The sequence below is a fragment of the Gavialis gangeticus genome, unplaced genomic scaffold (genome assembly GCF_001723915.1).
Source record: "Gavialis gangeticus isolate Ggan-Ray unplaced genomic scaffold, GavGan_comp1, whole genome shotgun sequence".
In the NCBI taxonomy this organism is placed as follows: Eukaryota; Metazoa; Chordata; order Crocodylia; family Gavialidae; genus Gavialis; species Gavialis gangeticus.
In genome coordinates, this window is record NW_017728993.1 from 24,206,690 (window position 1) to 24,220,157 (window position 13,468).

The following is a 13,468-nucleotide window of genomic DNA, read 5'->3' on the forward strand; positions in this document are numbered from 1 at the left end:
GAGGGAAGGTTTAAGTTGGACATCAGGAGGTGCTACTTCACGGTCAGGGCGGCTAGGGTCTGGAACCAGCTTCCAAGTGAGGTGGTGCAGGCTCCCACCCTGGGGGTTTTTAAGAGGAGGTTGGATGACCACCTTACTGGGGTCATTTGACCCCAGTGCTCTTCCTGCCATGGCAGGGGGTTGGACTAGATGATCTGCTCAGGTCCCTTCCGACCCTAGAAACTATGAACGGGTTTTAGCTAAAAGCATGCCACCACCACTTTTGGAGCACTGACACTTGCTGTGCTACTGAGGCATGTGACACGCAAGGCTGCCAGCACACATGTATTTATATGCTCGAGCAGACCTCCCCACATGTGTGTAAGTGCCCTTTTATAATCCCAGGGCAAAAGGCTTTCTCCCAGGATGAACAGAGAAAGACTTGGAGAGAACACTTGGCTGTTGTCACTTCCTGGAGATGCCTAAGATTTTAAATTTCTTCCCGAGATGCCTCTGCAGATTATCCGAACAGACACAAAGAATGAACCAGAGGGACCAGCTTTAGAGGGCTTAAACAACAGGACCACCCCTGAAGTGAGAGCTGGTGGGAGAACAGAGACATCTCAACTGTTTGCAAAGGCTCAGCTAGAGAAGAGTGGCCTGTATCCACTGGATACACACACAGACATTAATAACCTAACGTAGGCAGCGGATAATAGATGCAAAAGGGCAAGCACTTGCCTGATCTCAAGCAAATCCCAGTTTGCAGGCAGATATTTCACCCTGAATTTTCTTCCCCTCCGACAGCTCCAACTGCATTAAGCCTGACGGACTCCTGGAGTTCACCAAGAAGCTGGAGAGCCACCTGCTGCAGCGAGGCGAGCGGGCCAAATTCACCCACCTTCGCCTCTTCCAGAATTGGCTGGACCAGGATGTTGCAACAGCACAGGAGGCACTCCAGCGCCTCAGAGCAGTGTGCAGCGTGGTCAGCGACACATGGGACTCCTCCCAGGCCTTTGCCGATTACATCAGCGTGATGTGATGGGCAGGGCCTGCCAAGCAGCCTCCTACCTTGATTTCAAATTCCACAGGGACATTGCCCCCAGGGCTCCTTTTCCATTGTATTCCAGAGGGGAGGGAAGCATTAGGTGGGCTCAGATGACACTAGGCTGAGTCAAAAAGCAAGGGGATCTTGCTTGCATTGTGCAGAATTGACCATGTAACTCATGGTGCAGCTGGAGAAGCAGAAGTGTGATTAGGGGAGGGGAAGAAACTCAGCAGTAAAGAACTGATCAGAGCGGAGGGGACCTGAGGATTAGGGACAGAAATAAGGTGATTCTGCCAGATGTGTTTGAGTTGACCATTCAGTAATAGCTCAGAGCCTCAGACTCCTGCTGGAGGTTAATTAGCATCCCAACACACTTTCATTTCCTTGTAGTAGTTTGGAACATAACATCCCTCTGTCAAATTTGCAATTAAAAAAATAATCAAAGCCCCTTTCCTCAGCAGAATGAGATGGTCTTATAAATGCCCATTAGCAGAACAAAAAGCAGCCTCAGCATTGCTTAGAAACTTTTACCAACACCTGTGGCAGGAATTTCTCCTCCCTGAGTTTGTATGCATCCTGGCAAGTGTCATACACACACATTTTACAAAGAGGTTTTAAACAAAAGTGAGTTTTCTTTATCCTTCAGCAACTTTATTTTATAATAAAAACGCAGTTCAGTGGAATCTTTGCATTGCTACGGACTCTTTCAACTGTATGGTAAGGGAAAATCTCACTAAAAAGCCTGCTGCTGTGAATCAGATCAGGTGGATTTTTCCTCCTAAAAATATAATGAAGACCAATGTTTTCTGAAGTTACAATTAAACTGGGTGTAATCCAAGTTTAAAAAAAAAAAAAAAAATCAGAAGCTAAGGTGTCTTAAAGTGGATGCCCAGTTGACCAGCTGTTTGGGAAAGTTATAGTTTAAATGACTTCACAACCTGGACTGATCTTTGGTGGAGGAGATCTTATTTTCAGAATAACCTGTGAGACAGGTTTCATAATACAGCTGCACCTTATCAGCCAGTAGTTATGGCTTCTAGAGCACAGGCAGGGGGTCAAGCAGGTTTGGCCCCAGGCTGGATCTGGATCCACCTCTGGCCATGTCAGGGACCTGTAGGGGTTAATACAGCCATGACTGCTCCTCTGCTGCTAGAGCATTGAGCAATGTACCCCAGATCTCAGCAGTGAGCCCCAGCCCCACAGCCTTGTGGCATGGCACTGCAGACTGGATCTGACCCACAGGGGCATATGTTTGACACCCCAGATCTAATGCACATAGTAGTGGCAACTAGCTATTACCATCAATCCGAAGAGGGCACTTTGCTGCCTGCAGTGGGGCTCTCCTGTATAAAAGGCACCCATGCCAACTGTGTGGTACCAGCATCCTGCTAGCATAGAGGCAGGATCCGATGCTGTTCAAATGTCCTGAGTGAATGAAGTGCACCATAGCCAAGTCAAAGAGCAGTGCCACAAATACTGCCAGGTGCTTCCCGCTGCTCCAGGCAGGCTAGAAAGCTCTTCCTGCTCAGAAACCAGACCACTGTGGTCCTATTATAGATCCAGCATATGCTGCTGTGGGGCTCTCTCAGAAAGCTGCTGAAATGGGTTTGACTTCCATAGAAGCCTTCCCTCCTCCCTAGGGTAGGCGGCCTGCTAAAGAATCCCTCGCTGCTCCTCGTGGGAATGGTGGTGGAACGTGAAGGTGACGGCAGCGTCCCAGGCAGCCTTCAGCACCGAGTCCTGGAGCCCGCGCTTGTCAGCGCAGTGGTTCCACTGGGAGAGGTCAGACGTGCAGTCGGATCCCTCCGGAGGGGACCTTACCTGGTGGCCATTCACGCAGCGCTGGCACTTGATCCTGCAACAGCAAGGGCATTATGTTGGCAAGGGTCGGAGGCTCGCTCTAGACCTCCTGTGCTGGGCACAGACTGCCTGGTTCAGATCCGTGCTAGGGGAGCTGCAACGGAGATGACGTAAGCCCCCAGAGAGCAGCCTGGCAGCCTTGGGTTAGCTTGCTGCACACCAAGCACCATCAGTCCCGTTTGCAAGGGACTGTGAACGTGTAACGGGTCATTTGTGCGATTCTTCACATGCCCGAAAACCTCTCAGCTCTGCAGCATTCACACATTTCGTGAATGCCTGACCCGCATTCAAAGCGCAGCAGAGGAGAGAATCAATACAGAACTAGCAGTGGCTCCAGCAGTCCCAAAAAACATTTCATTTCCCACATAAATAGCACTGCTGGGGAAGCCAAAAGGCTTCTGCCCATGCCCTAAGCAGCTGTGATTTGCCAAATCAAAGCCCATCATAATGTGGGCACATCAGTCAAAAACCATTGCTATTAGAAAACTTTTCCCTTCCAGGAGCCTTTTTCTTCCCTTGCACAGAAGCTAAGCCCATCATTAACTGTGAGGATCTACTGTCCTGTCCTCTGTTTTGGGCAGCTGATGCCACTGACTTTAAAACACAGAAGCTCAGACTCAAGTCACAGCAGGATCCCATATAAAACTGCTCTGAGCCCTGTACAAAATTAAGTTTCTTTTCTTCCTAGGAGAACTTTTATAATCTGAATTCTGTGCAGCCTGATAAAGGGTATTTGGACCCGAAAGCTTGCAAAGAAAGGATTTTTTTTTGTTGCTACTATTTAGTTGGTCTAATAAAAGATATTGCCTCTAGCCCAAGAGTTTTGTTTGTCTCTGTTTCTTACACCAACCCGGCTACAACATATATCCCTGAAATATGTTCTGAGCCTGGCATTATGGCACCGAACAAAAATGCCTTTTAGCCAGGAAGCTCTCAAGGCCACATGTCATAGGGGCGAGCCACCATTCAGAGGTCAAGCAGGAAATAATCCTCCAGCGAGGGAGTTGTGTGGACCAGACGGCCCGACAGAGAAGGGCACATTCAGCTATTCCCCTCAAGATCTTACCCTGAATCCTCCCTGAGGGAGTTACCGCTTGCTGCAAGCGGACAGGCCTATGGAGATGGGTGTCCAAGAATAATCACCTGGGACAGAAGAGCTTTTGAAATCAGAAGGTAGCTAGGAAGTGTTAATCTCTCTGTTACTAGACATGGATTGATTTGCCCATCCACCTACAGACATGAGACCCTTCTACTCTAATCACTCCTTCAACCCAAGGGAATTTTGAATCAGCTGATCCATAGTTACATGAGCCCAAATGGCTTTGCAAGCAGCATTCAGCAACCAGGAGGGCTGGCGACTTGACTTGCAGCCTCTGGGCTCAACAGCTGCTGCTTAGAGCCCAGCCACTAGCTAACCCAGCCCCTCGCGGCGGTTCCAGCCGTACTTGTCGTGGGTATCACTGGCTGTGGTCTCGCTGAGTGTGAACAGCTCTCTGAGCTCCCCCAGCGAGAAGTGCCTCTCCACATCCTGCTCCTCGTCCACCACGCAGCTGCTGAGTGCTTTCTTGTGGGTCTGCCGCTGGAAGATCTTCTCTTCTATCGTCCCCGTCTACGAGAGAACAGATGAGAGAATGGGAACAAAGCCTGAATACCAGCACGGACACTCATCTTTATGAAGAGCTCCACAGGGATCTGATGGTTTCTTCTACCACCTGCTGCCCGGAGTCACTGAACGCTTGGCTGGGCAGACACGAGAGGCATCACTAACACCACTCCATGCCACACCCTTGGCCAGCTCCCATCTCTGCATGGACCCCACTCTATCTGCTTATGGCAAGATACAGGAGGGCTGCCAGACAAGGCAGGAGTAGCAAGGCAGCCAAATTCCAACCGCAGACTCACCCTGTGGCTACAACAGCCTGATAATTATTGCGAGCGATTTCCCCATGCCGAGCTTGGCCTGGAAACACTATGGTGCCAGCGCGAACACCAACATGAACGCTGCACCATGAGACACGGGCATGGGAGTCACCTGTTCTCATTGCCCTGGTAGTTTACAGCCCCATGGGCTGCAGCATCACCCATTGCACGGACACCCTCAAGCAGACACACATGGGGGACTTCCAGGAGCGCAGCTGGTCCCCGAGGATGAAGAATCCTCTCTCGGGGCCTGCCACAAATTCTCCCAGCTTCCAGACCCATTCGCCACCAGACAGATCTTTACAAAGCTCTGTGGCCTCTACCATCCAGCATCTGATGCTGAGCTTCTCATCCCTAAAGCTTCAGTCACTTCTCTGCCCCGAGACCCAGGAGCAACTCCACTGAACCCAGTAGTGACTCCACTCTTACTGGCTTCACCAGCTTGGAAGCTCCCACACCGTCCCTGCTGCCCAGCTACAAAATGTACTTCAGGATCCTGCAGCCTGGGAGTAGGCAGACTTACTGAAAGCAGCCTGTAGATATAGCAGGTCTTCTTTTGGCCATCCCTCCAGACCCGAGCCATGGCTTGCTCATCATTGGCTGGATTCCAGTCTGGGTCGAACATGACGAGTCTGTTTGCTCCAATCAGATTTAAGCCGCAGCCGCCAGCTTTGCTGCTGAGCATGAAGATGAACTCGGGGCTCTGCAGGTCGAGAGACACTCAGATTAAATAAAACTTGCCGCTTCCCAATCATTTGCATCTCCCACAAGAAGGGTGTGGGGTCAGGGAAGCTCTACTTACAGAGGGGCTGTTAAACCGCTCCACAATCTTCGCTCTCTTTTTAATAGACATCGTGCCATCCAGTCGGACGTATAAATACCTGGGACAATATACAATATTTCATGGGTTCACAACACCACCTCCATCTAAGAGGCCTTAAAAAGGGAAGGAAAAACTAAGAGGGACAACAGCAGCTCCAGTGAACGGCCTTGTGACGGGAGGCCAGGCTTGGAAACTACACAGAGGAGCAGAGCCTCCCCCTGGAAGCCAAGACCAAGCGGGTCACATCAGCTTCAGAGGGAGGCTCCTGAACTACAATTTAAAACAAGAGGCTCTGCAAGACATCTTGACAGGTAATTCAACATATGGATCTAAAAGGTGGCTCTCAAGGTTTGTAGACTCGTGGCATCGCTTGGAAAATGCCAGCTTTCAATTTTCATTTGTTGACTAGAGAAGCACGAGAGCAATTCTGTTGCTGCAAAGACACTGGACTGCAACAGGATGTTTCTAACACTCTGAATTCCCACTAGAAAACTCTGGGTTTATCTTGTGAATCATGTTTGCATACCTACCTGTGCTAGTGTTGCATGGCACCTCTAACACCCTGGGAAGGGTCTTGAGGCACCCAAGTGTACCCCAACACCCTGATTGAGAATCATTAGTTCAGACTGTATATACAAGAGCTTCATAAAGCAAGCCTAGAGGCAAACCTCCTACTCCGGCAGAGCTTCTCAAACAGGTCCAGCGTTTGGGTGTAATTGGAGACTAGCACGACCTTGTCATTGCTGGTGCTTCTAGTGACTGCCAGGATGTAATCCAGAACCACCATCTTCCCTGGGGAAAAATATTTGCCTGTCATTAAACGTACCAGGGAGGGAGGCAGCAGGGTACAACACACCGGGCACAGGACTGCGAGCCAAGTGCCTGGGTTTTGTCCTCGGGTCAGTGAAAGCAAGCCACATTTTCTGTGCCTCGCTTTCTCCATAAATTGTAGAAAATGGGGGGGACCTCAGGAGGTCACATCTAGTCCAACCCCCTGCTCAACGTGGGACCAGCCCCAACTACATCATCCCAGACAAGGCTTTGTCTACCTGGGTCTTCAAAACCTCCAAGGATGGAGACTCCACTGCCTCTCTGGGTAACCTGTTCCAGTGCTTTACTGCCCTCCTGGTGAGAACATTTTTCCTAATATCCAACCTCAACTTCCCTTGCTGCAACTTGAGCCCATTGCTCCTTGTTCTGTCATCTGCCACCACTGAAAACAGTCCAGCTCCATCCTCTTTGCAACCCCCTGCAGGGAGCTGAAAACTTAAATCCCCACTCAGCTTTCTCTTCTCCAGACTAAATCAGCCCAGTTCCCTCAGCCTCTCTTCACAAGTCATGTTCCCCAGCCCCACAACCATCTTCATTGCCCTCCACTGGACTGTCTCCAATTTGTCCACATCCTTTCTGTAGTAGGGGATCTGTGTAATGGAGCCAACAGTAACCCACATTTGAGATCTAGAGTAGCGATGGGATTAGAGAAGGACAAGATGCACCTCCTCTCTTTGGAGAAGCCCTGAAGCATCGCTCAACACAGCCCCGTGCCCCCTTCCAGTGGAAATCGCGTTGCTGCGCAGGTACCTGAGAGCTGGGGCTCCAGTGACTTGGTGCTGTAGCCAGCAGGGAACAAGTCCATCGCTCCAACAAAGCCCTCCTCCTCCTCCACACACTTCTCATAGATCAGGGCAGGGTCTGAAGAATAAAAACCAGGCTTGGAAACCACCACAGCTGCCTGGGCAGGGACAGGTCTCCCTCTCAGACAGCAGCAGCACGGTTGCTATATCCTCACAGTACAGTTGCATCTCGGGTGTGTATGAAGCATAATTTGCTTCACTCAGTGACAGGTCCTCAGGGAGGAGGGTCCTGTGACTGCCGCAAGCTGCAGGAAACCTCTGCAGAGGCCCAGGGTTGGCGGTGAACAGGTCCAAGGCTCTAGTCCCCACCTCCAGAAGTGTGGCCGAGTTGCACTGCAACAGTGTCACTGGTGTTTAGCCCATGGGACTAGATGTGACCTCTGCAGGTCACATCATATTATGAGCTCTTGCAGAGTTCAAGGGAACACCGCGTGACTTTCCAGCAATGCAGATAATGCAACAGCCATAATGGCGTTGTCCTGCCCAGCCCCAACTCACGGTTGCAGAGCTTCTTCAAGGAGGTGATGGAGGAGAGGGAGGAGACGCTGATCTTCCCACCCTTCAGCTCTTCCACTGGCTTCGCTTGCTTCAGGAAGTTCTTGTACAGCTCGGCCTGGAGGGGCGTCAGCCTGGGACACGAGGACATAAGTTGAGCCTGCTACACATAAGCCATGACTCCAACACCATCTCCCTCCTCCACCTGCACTTCAGGTCAAGATGTGCTCCTAACTGGTGGGATCTTTCCCACAGAGACTGGGTAATGAGGGGGACCTTGACATCCGAGGCCCTGAAGTCACCACAGCGTTGCCCTTCTCCCCGCGGGGGACAAGGGGCGTGCATACCTGCAGCACACCACCTGCTCGATCTTCACGGGCAGATACCTGGAGAGAATGTCCGACGTTCTCCTGATTAAACATCTGCAAAGGAGATGGAGATGAGACGCATGAAAACCAGAGCTCACCCCCAGCTTTTCAGTGTGATCCCCATGGAGATCGTGAAGAAGAGGTCTAGGGATTTAGGAAGAGTTGTCAACCACAAAACAGTGCCTAGTAAGAGGATGGTGATCAACTATTTTGTGTGTCCACAAGTGCCGGGACAAAACGGGCTGGTTTCCAGCGTCTTAGGAAGATATTTGATGTTAGATCTCAGGAAGGATGGGGAGAAGAGCTCTAGGGGTGGATTAGCACTGGAACAGAGTGCCCAAAGAGGCTTTGGCATCTCTCCGTCACAGGAAGCCTTAAGAGCAGGTTAGGCTAAGTTTGGAGCCCGCCCCGAGCAGAGGATGGACTAGATGCGAGGGCCCCGCTGAGCCTGCTGCATGAGTCCCTAAGGGCATAAGAAGCTGCCGCTTCCATCCACCACAGGGGTCCTGGTTTTGGACCCTGCGCTGAGGCAGGAGCAGGTCACGCTTGGCCAAGGGGTGTGGAGGGGTCACGAGAAGGGTCCTGTCAGAGACTCCCAATTGCTGCCCTGAACTCCCCGACGCCACATGGATCCCAATGACTCACCTGCTCCTCATGGCCTTTCCCTCACAAGTGCATTGCAAGGGCCAGCTGGGCAAGAGTTTATGGCTGGGCAGCCCAAAGCCGCGCACACAGTCTGCAAGGGCTTAACCTGTAGCCCCTGGGCTCCCATCCAGCTGCCACTCCCCCCCACCCAATCTCTCTGGCTCTGGCAGGAGCTGGGGTCTCTGGGCTTTCCCTCCAGCATCTCCCCAGATGGATTTTGGGGGCCATCGATGCATACAAAAATCCTAAAGCAATGGGGCTGGAAGGGATCTGTAGAGGCCACATCTAGTCCAACCCCCTGCCTTGGATCAGCCCCATCCAAACCCTCCTACATGCAGTGGAGGCCACTCAGACACGTGACAAGGAGCAAGGGGCTGTAGGGAGCTGCCCACAGCCACCGTGCAGGTTGTGGGGGGCACCGGGTCACACTACTGCAGCCCGTGGCTGTGTGGCCGGCTTCCAAGAGAAACCACAGCCTTCAAAACCATGGGGGTAAAAGAGGGAGGGGTGCCAGCAGGGGACCACACACCTGTTCACGATGCTGATTAGCTCCTTCAGCCGCTCTTCCCCTTTATGTCTCTCCGCCTCGCTGGCGGCAGCATCCCTGCCTTTCAGGATGGGGATTTCGAAATGCCTCTTGAACTCTTGTGCCGTCCCTAGGAGGAACAGAGGGAAAGCAATGGCAATTTCAGCCCTTCTTAGTCTCCTCTGCTTCAGTGGGGAATACACAGCCTCCTTCCCCACCCTACACCTTGCCAGGTCTCTAGGTGCCTGCTCCAGTGCATGACCCCTGCCTCACAAACAGACCATTCCTCCCCATCTCCAACCTAAAGTTTCCCTTGCTGCAGCTTGAGGCTATTGCTCCTAATCTTGTCCCCTGCGGCCACAGAGAAAAGCCCACCTCCATCCTCTCTTTCATCACCCTTCAGGGATCTGAAGATTGATCAAATCCCCCCTCAATCTTCTCTTCTCCAGACTAAGTAACTCCAGTTCTTTCAGCCTGTCCTCATCAGTCTTGCCTCCCAGGCCCCTAATCTATTGTTGCTCTGTGCCAGACTTGCACCAAATTGTCCACATCCTTACTGAAGTGCGGGGCCCAAAACTGGACACAGGGCTCCAGGGGCGGCCTCATCAATGCTGAATTGGGTAGAAGAATCACTTCCCTTGATTTGCAAGTGATTGCAGTTTCTGCTGTGCATCTCACCAGCTTGTAGCAACTGAACACAGCAAGCAAATGCGAGTGACAGAAAATGACTGAATGTTGGTACATTTTCCTCTCCAAGGGGCCTGCAGTCATAATTACCCTCGCCTCCTTGGCATATTAGCCCCATTTTGTACAGGGAAAGAGAAGTGCAGAGAGGTGCCCGAGGCACAGATAGATCAATACAGCCAAGCCACCTTCCTGGAAGAGCGTCAAACTGAACTGAAACTCATAGGGAGAACGTGACGGGGATATAAAACACCCAATGGCACTTGGGTGGCAGAGAAGCTGTGCAGAAGCCAACGATACCCAGATACTGCTCTCGCAGTCAGGATGTGATGACTGGTGTCTGGTCAGAGAGACTTCCGTGTAGGGACTATTTCAATGACAGGCTGGTTGGGTTTACCCCAAAAAGGCCAGAGCCCTCGCAAACAGCAAGATGAAGGACCAACTCAGGGGTTGGTCTATTTTTAAATCCCGAAGAGAAGGGTGAAAACTTTGGCTCTTCCTGCCAGCAAGTCTGAAGACCAATTTGAACTCACAGAGGCAGCAGAGACTGCAAAGCACCGACAGATCAGCCCCATTCCTTCTCTCCGCACCAGGGCTTATCTGTGTGCACAAGCTGAAGCCCAGAGGTGAAATATTAAGGGCTTACAAATTACTGAATGGCGAAGAAAAAGTGCAGAGGGATTTATTATCAACTGTCTCTCACCAGATAAGAACAAGGGCTCACAACGTGAGACTACGAGATAGGAAGTTTAACACATGTTCTTTTTCACCCAGCTTGTCATTAAAGTGTGGGAATCATTGCCACCAGACATGGCGGAATCAGAGAAAATGAGGCTAGGAAGGGACCCCAGGAGGTCACATCTAGTCCAAGCAAGACCAGCCCCAACTACATCATCCCAGGCGAGGCTTTGTTGAGCTGGACCTTAAAACCCTCCAGGGATGAAGAGTCCACAAGCTCTCTGGGTAACCTGTTCCAGTGCTTCACCACCTTCCTAGTGAGAAAGTTTTTCCTAATATCCAACCTCAACTTCCCTTGCTTCAGCTTGAGCCCATTGCTTCTTGTCCTGTCATCTGCCCCCACTGAGAACAGTCCAGCTTCAGCCTCTTTGCAGCCCCCCGGCAGGGAGTTCAAGGCTGCTATTCAATCCCCCCTTGGTCTTCTCTTCTCCAGAATAAAATCAGCCCAGTTCCCTCAGCCTTTCCTCACCAGTCCTGTCCCCCAGCCCCCAAACCATTTTCATTACCCCCCACCGGACTCTCTCCAATGTGTCCACATCCCTTCTGCAGTGGGGGGCTCAAAACTGGACCCAGGACTCTAGATGTGGCCTCCCCAGTGCTGAAGAGGGGAAGAATCACTGCCCTCGATCTGCTGGCAATGCTCCTCCCAATGCAGCCCAGGATGCCATTAGCCTTTTTGGCAACAAGGACACACTGCCGGCTCCTGTTCAGGGTATCATCCACTGTCACCCCCAGGTCCTTTTCTGCAGACCTGCTAGCTTTGGTCCCCAGCCTATAGTGGAAGCTGATGGTTTAACCAAATGCACAAAGGGACAGGACGCATTCTTGGAGAAAACAGGCATCAGTCACTATTGAGCATGTGAGTTAATATTTACAGCTCCCCAACTCCTGGACCATCAATGCTGGATGCCGCAAGAGAGAGAGGAACAAGGGAAAAGTCCTGCTCAGACCCAGTCACTCTCCCTTCCAGCCTCCGCTCTCTGCCCACATGACACAGGAGACTGGGCAAGACAGACCTCGAGGCTGACCCAGTAAATAGCAATTCTTACATTCTTAAGGTCTGAACTGGCAAATAGCAGCTGCAGGAGGTATTTGATTCCCCAGTGAGGGGGGAAATTAAAGCCCCACAAACCCTCCCTCTAGTTAAAAGGCCATCATCCTTTCCCCATCCAGGAAGTGTTGTGGTTAAACTGAGATTCACCGCCCCCTCCCTGCAAATCAGGACCATCACTGTGACATGCAAAGTAAGGATGGGCCACCGGCTGAAACACTGGTCTAGGATTCAGGAGACTGGCCTTCCACATCTGTAAAACAGAAGGGAGCATCCTTCTTCCTGCCTTGCGTGTTTGGAACACAAAGTCCTGTCTCCAACTACGAATACATACAGCGCCTAGCACGGCGAGGATCTCTTCTTGTTTATTTGCATTACAGGTGATCCTAAAATCCCCCGCTAAGAAACTCTGTAGCATGGGTCCCTCACTCAATGCTTCTAGCTCTTCCAACAGCAGAAGCTGGGGGGTAGGAGCCCTGCAAGCTACCTCCTCCATGCAAGCCACCTTTGTGCTCCTTACCGAGGATTCCCGAGTTGACAAAGTGCACCAGGCTGAAATACTCCAGCAGGTCGTTCTGAATGGGGGTCCCCGAGATGAGGACACGCCGGGGGGTGTTCAGGCTGTTGAGGGCCTGGTAGGTTTGGTTCTCAGAGTTCTTTAGCCTGTGACCCTAAGGAAGAAAAAGAGCAAGATGTGAATCCAATGATGCTGGGAGATATGGCACCGGAAAGATCACAACCAGGCGGGACTCACTACAGCATCAATGCCTGGGGATGGAGTCTGCATTTGGACCAATGCAGAGAGGGACCCTACCTCTCTGATAACGTGGCTTGAACCGAGGCTGTCCAATGTCTGAGCAGATGGGGCTGTACATCACATGGACTCACTGGTACTCCTCTGTGATGCCCTTCCCACACCTGCATGGACTCCCTAGTTCCTGCCACCATGCTCTGAGTGGTGGGCGAAGGAGGCAGAAGCCAGAGGAGAGAGGGGGAACCCGGAGACCCCAGATGCAGCAGTGATTAGAAGGGAGAAGCTGCAAGCTTGACATCCCCAACCTAAACAAAGCAATCTCCTTGCATAAAAGTGGAGACATCCTAGAAGCAACAGAGAAGGCAAAAACTTGTCTCAAGGGCTTCAAGACCCCTGGGTGAAAGGGGGCAAAGCAGATTATTAGGGTGCCCAGATCCCACAATGAGGGGCCCAATGTAAGTGCATAACGGGGAAAGGTGCCTCTCCCTGTTTCCAGCCCATCTGTGCTCTCGCCAATATAAATTCACGCCACCAGATGCCGCTGGTGTGGAATAAAACTCCTCTAGACTAGAGGCGGCAGAGGGAACTTTATGCCGTGTTTGGGGAGGGAAGAACTGTGCCCTTAACTCTTCCAACCCCTGCGAGAGCCCTGCACAGGGGCTTTGCTTGCTTGCTTGCTTGCTTCTTCATCAGAAGAAAGGAGTCGCAGCAGCGTTTGGAAAAGAGTCCCTGTTCCTAGATGCTAGTGAATGAGAAGGATTGAGGAAAAGGTTTGGAAGTAACAGCACTTGCTCATGCAGAGGAAGTTACTCTGGCCCAGCCCTGGCAAAGACAATCCAGCGGCTGCCAAGAGGGGAAACCAGAGTACAAAGGCACTAGAGATGGGATCACCTACTCTGCCAGTTCCCATGTTCTCCCCACCCAGCCCCAGCCCCCGCCCCCG

The 13,468-nt window shown here is 51.7% G+C and overlaps 2 protein-coding genes across 3 annotated transcripts in view; one reads left to right on the forward strand and one right to left on the reverse strand.

Annotated features, from left to right (window-relative positions):
* LRRC41 (leucine rich repeat containing 41) overlaps window positions 1–1,334 on the forward strand; it is an 11,866-nt gene extending 10,532 nt beyond the window's left edge. For both annotated transcript variants that reach the window (XM_019501374.1, XM_019501375.1), the window contains one exon: window positions 787–1,334. In XM_019501374.1, coding sequence (XP_019356919.1) covers window positions 787–1,021 — 235 coding nt within the window. In that variant the 3' untranslated portion in view covers window positions 1,022–1,334. The remainder of the gene's footprint in view (window positions 1–786) is intronic.
* A 1,007-nt stretch (window positions 1,335–2,341) lies between these two features.
* The window catches only part of RAD54L (RAD54-like (S. cerevisiae)), a 31,195-nt gene continuing 20,068 nt past the window's right edge, over window positions 2,342–13,468 (reverse strand). Inside the window, exons 9-18 of the mRNA XM_019501376.1 lie at window positions 12,292–12,442; window positions 9,302–9,428; window positions 8,107–8,181; window positions 7,763–7,893; window positions 7,212–7,322; window positions 6,299–6,422; window positions 5,610–5,688; window positions 5,331–5,510; window positions 4,333–4,496; window positions 2,342–2,882 (exon numbers count right to left, since the gene is read on the reverse strand). Coding sequence (XP_019356921.1) covers window positions 2,681–2,882; window positions 4,333–4,496; window positions 5,331–5,510; window positions 5,610–5,688; window positions 6,299–6,422; window positions 7,212–7,322; window positions 7,763–7,893; window positions 8,107–8,181; window positions 9,302–9,428; window positions 12,292–12,442 — 1,344 coding nt within the window. The 3' untranslated portion in view covers window positions 2,342–2,680. The remainder of the gene's footprint in view (window positions 2,883–4,332; window positions 4,497–5,330; window positions 5,511–5,609; window positions 5,689–6,298; window positions 6,423–7,211; window positions 7,323–7,762; window positions 7,894–8,106; window positions 8,182–9,301; window positions 9,429–12,291; window positions 12,443–13,468) is intronic.